We start from the raw sequence: 1135 nt of genomic DNA on the forward strand, positions 1-1135 counted from the left end.
TCAAAGATCGGTCACCAAAGCTATCAACTCAATATCCAAAAGGTCCTCCTCAGAAATTAGGTCACTGATCCTATCAAGCTTCCAAGACCTAGTATCCCAGTCAATTAATTCCTTCACCATATGGGGTCTAGAGCTGTTCACAGGGAGCAGAGGCAGCAAGAAACCATGGGTAGAACAAGAAATCCACTTGTCAACCCAAATATTAATTAACTCTCCATTCCCAACCTGCCATCTTGCCTCATCAACAATTATATTTTTTCCATCAAGAAGGCTACTCCACGCCCACGAAGCACGGGAACCCTTTCCGGCATTTAGGATATCAGAGTAAGGATAGTAAATTTCTTTTAGAATTTGAGCACAAAAAGAAGTAGGATTTGAGTGTAGTCTCCAAACTTGTTTGGCTAGGACCAAGGTGTTAAACTCACTTAGGTTTCTGAAGCCCAAGCCACCCCTATCTTTAGGTTGACCAAGAAAATCCCAACTCCTCCAATAAATTTTATTCTCATCCTTCTTCTGCCCCCACCAGAAATTAGCCATCATAGCATCAAGCTCTTTGCATGGAGTGGTTGGAAATTTAAAACAATGCATAGGGAAAGTGGGAACAGTTTGGGCAACATATTTTATCAGAGTTTCCCTCCCAGCCATTGAAAGAGTGAAAAGCTTCCAATTTTGGATCTTGTCAGCCAACTTTGCTTTGATAAAAGAGAGGGAGTCTTTTTTTGATCTGCCCCAAATGGTAGGAAGACCAAGATAACACCCAGGATTGATGGTTGCAGGGACTCCCAGAATATCACAAAGATTGTGCACACTAGCATCAGACATGTTAGGTGTACAATATAGAGTAGACTTACTGTGATTAACAAGCTGACCAAAGCCAACATAGTACACTTCAATAATATGCATAATATCATAACAATTAGCAGTTGTAACCGTCAGGAAAATAAGAAAGTCATCAGCAAAGAAAAGGTGCAACAAAGTTGGACCTTGCTGACTAAGCCTGATACCTTGTAGGGTTCCAACTTCACAAGTCCTTCTGATAAGAGGAGAGAAAACATCTTAAACAAACAAGAACAGATAAGGAGAAATTGGGTCTCCTTGTCTCAAGCCTCTTGAAGGTTTGAAGTAATCCCCTACC

At 41.0% G+C, this 1135-nt stretch overlaps 1 protein-coding gene across 1 annotated transcript; it reads right to left on the reverse strand.

Annotated features, from left to right (window-relative positions):
- LOC112163708 (uncharacterized mitochondrial protein AtMg00310-like) lies at positions 1-822 on the reverse strand. Its single transcript, XM_024299987.1, has one exon. The coding sequence runs from the start codon at positions 820-822 to the stop codon at positions 1-3; it is 822 nt and encodes a 273-aa protein (XP_024155755.1).
- Positions 823-1135: the final 313 nt, after the last annotated feature.

Source organism: Rosa chinensis, chromosome 5 (assembly GCF_002994745.2).
Source record: "Rosa chinensis cultivar Old Blush chromosome 5, RchiOBHm-V2, whole genome shotgun sequence".
In the NCBI taxonomy this organism is placed as follows: Eukaryota; Viridiplantae; Streptophyta; class Magnoliopsida; order Rosales; family Rosaceae; genus Rosa; species Rosa chinensis.

Excerpts from the sequence above, each read along its gene's own strand:
- LOC112163708 (XM_024299987.1), bottom strand. The coding sequence starts at position 822 with ATGTCTGATGCTAGTGTGCACAATCTTTGTGATATTCTGGGAGTCCCT.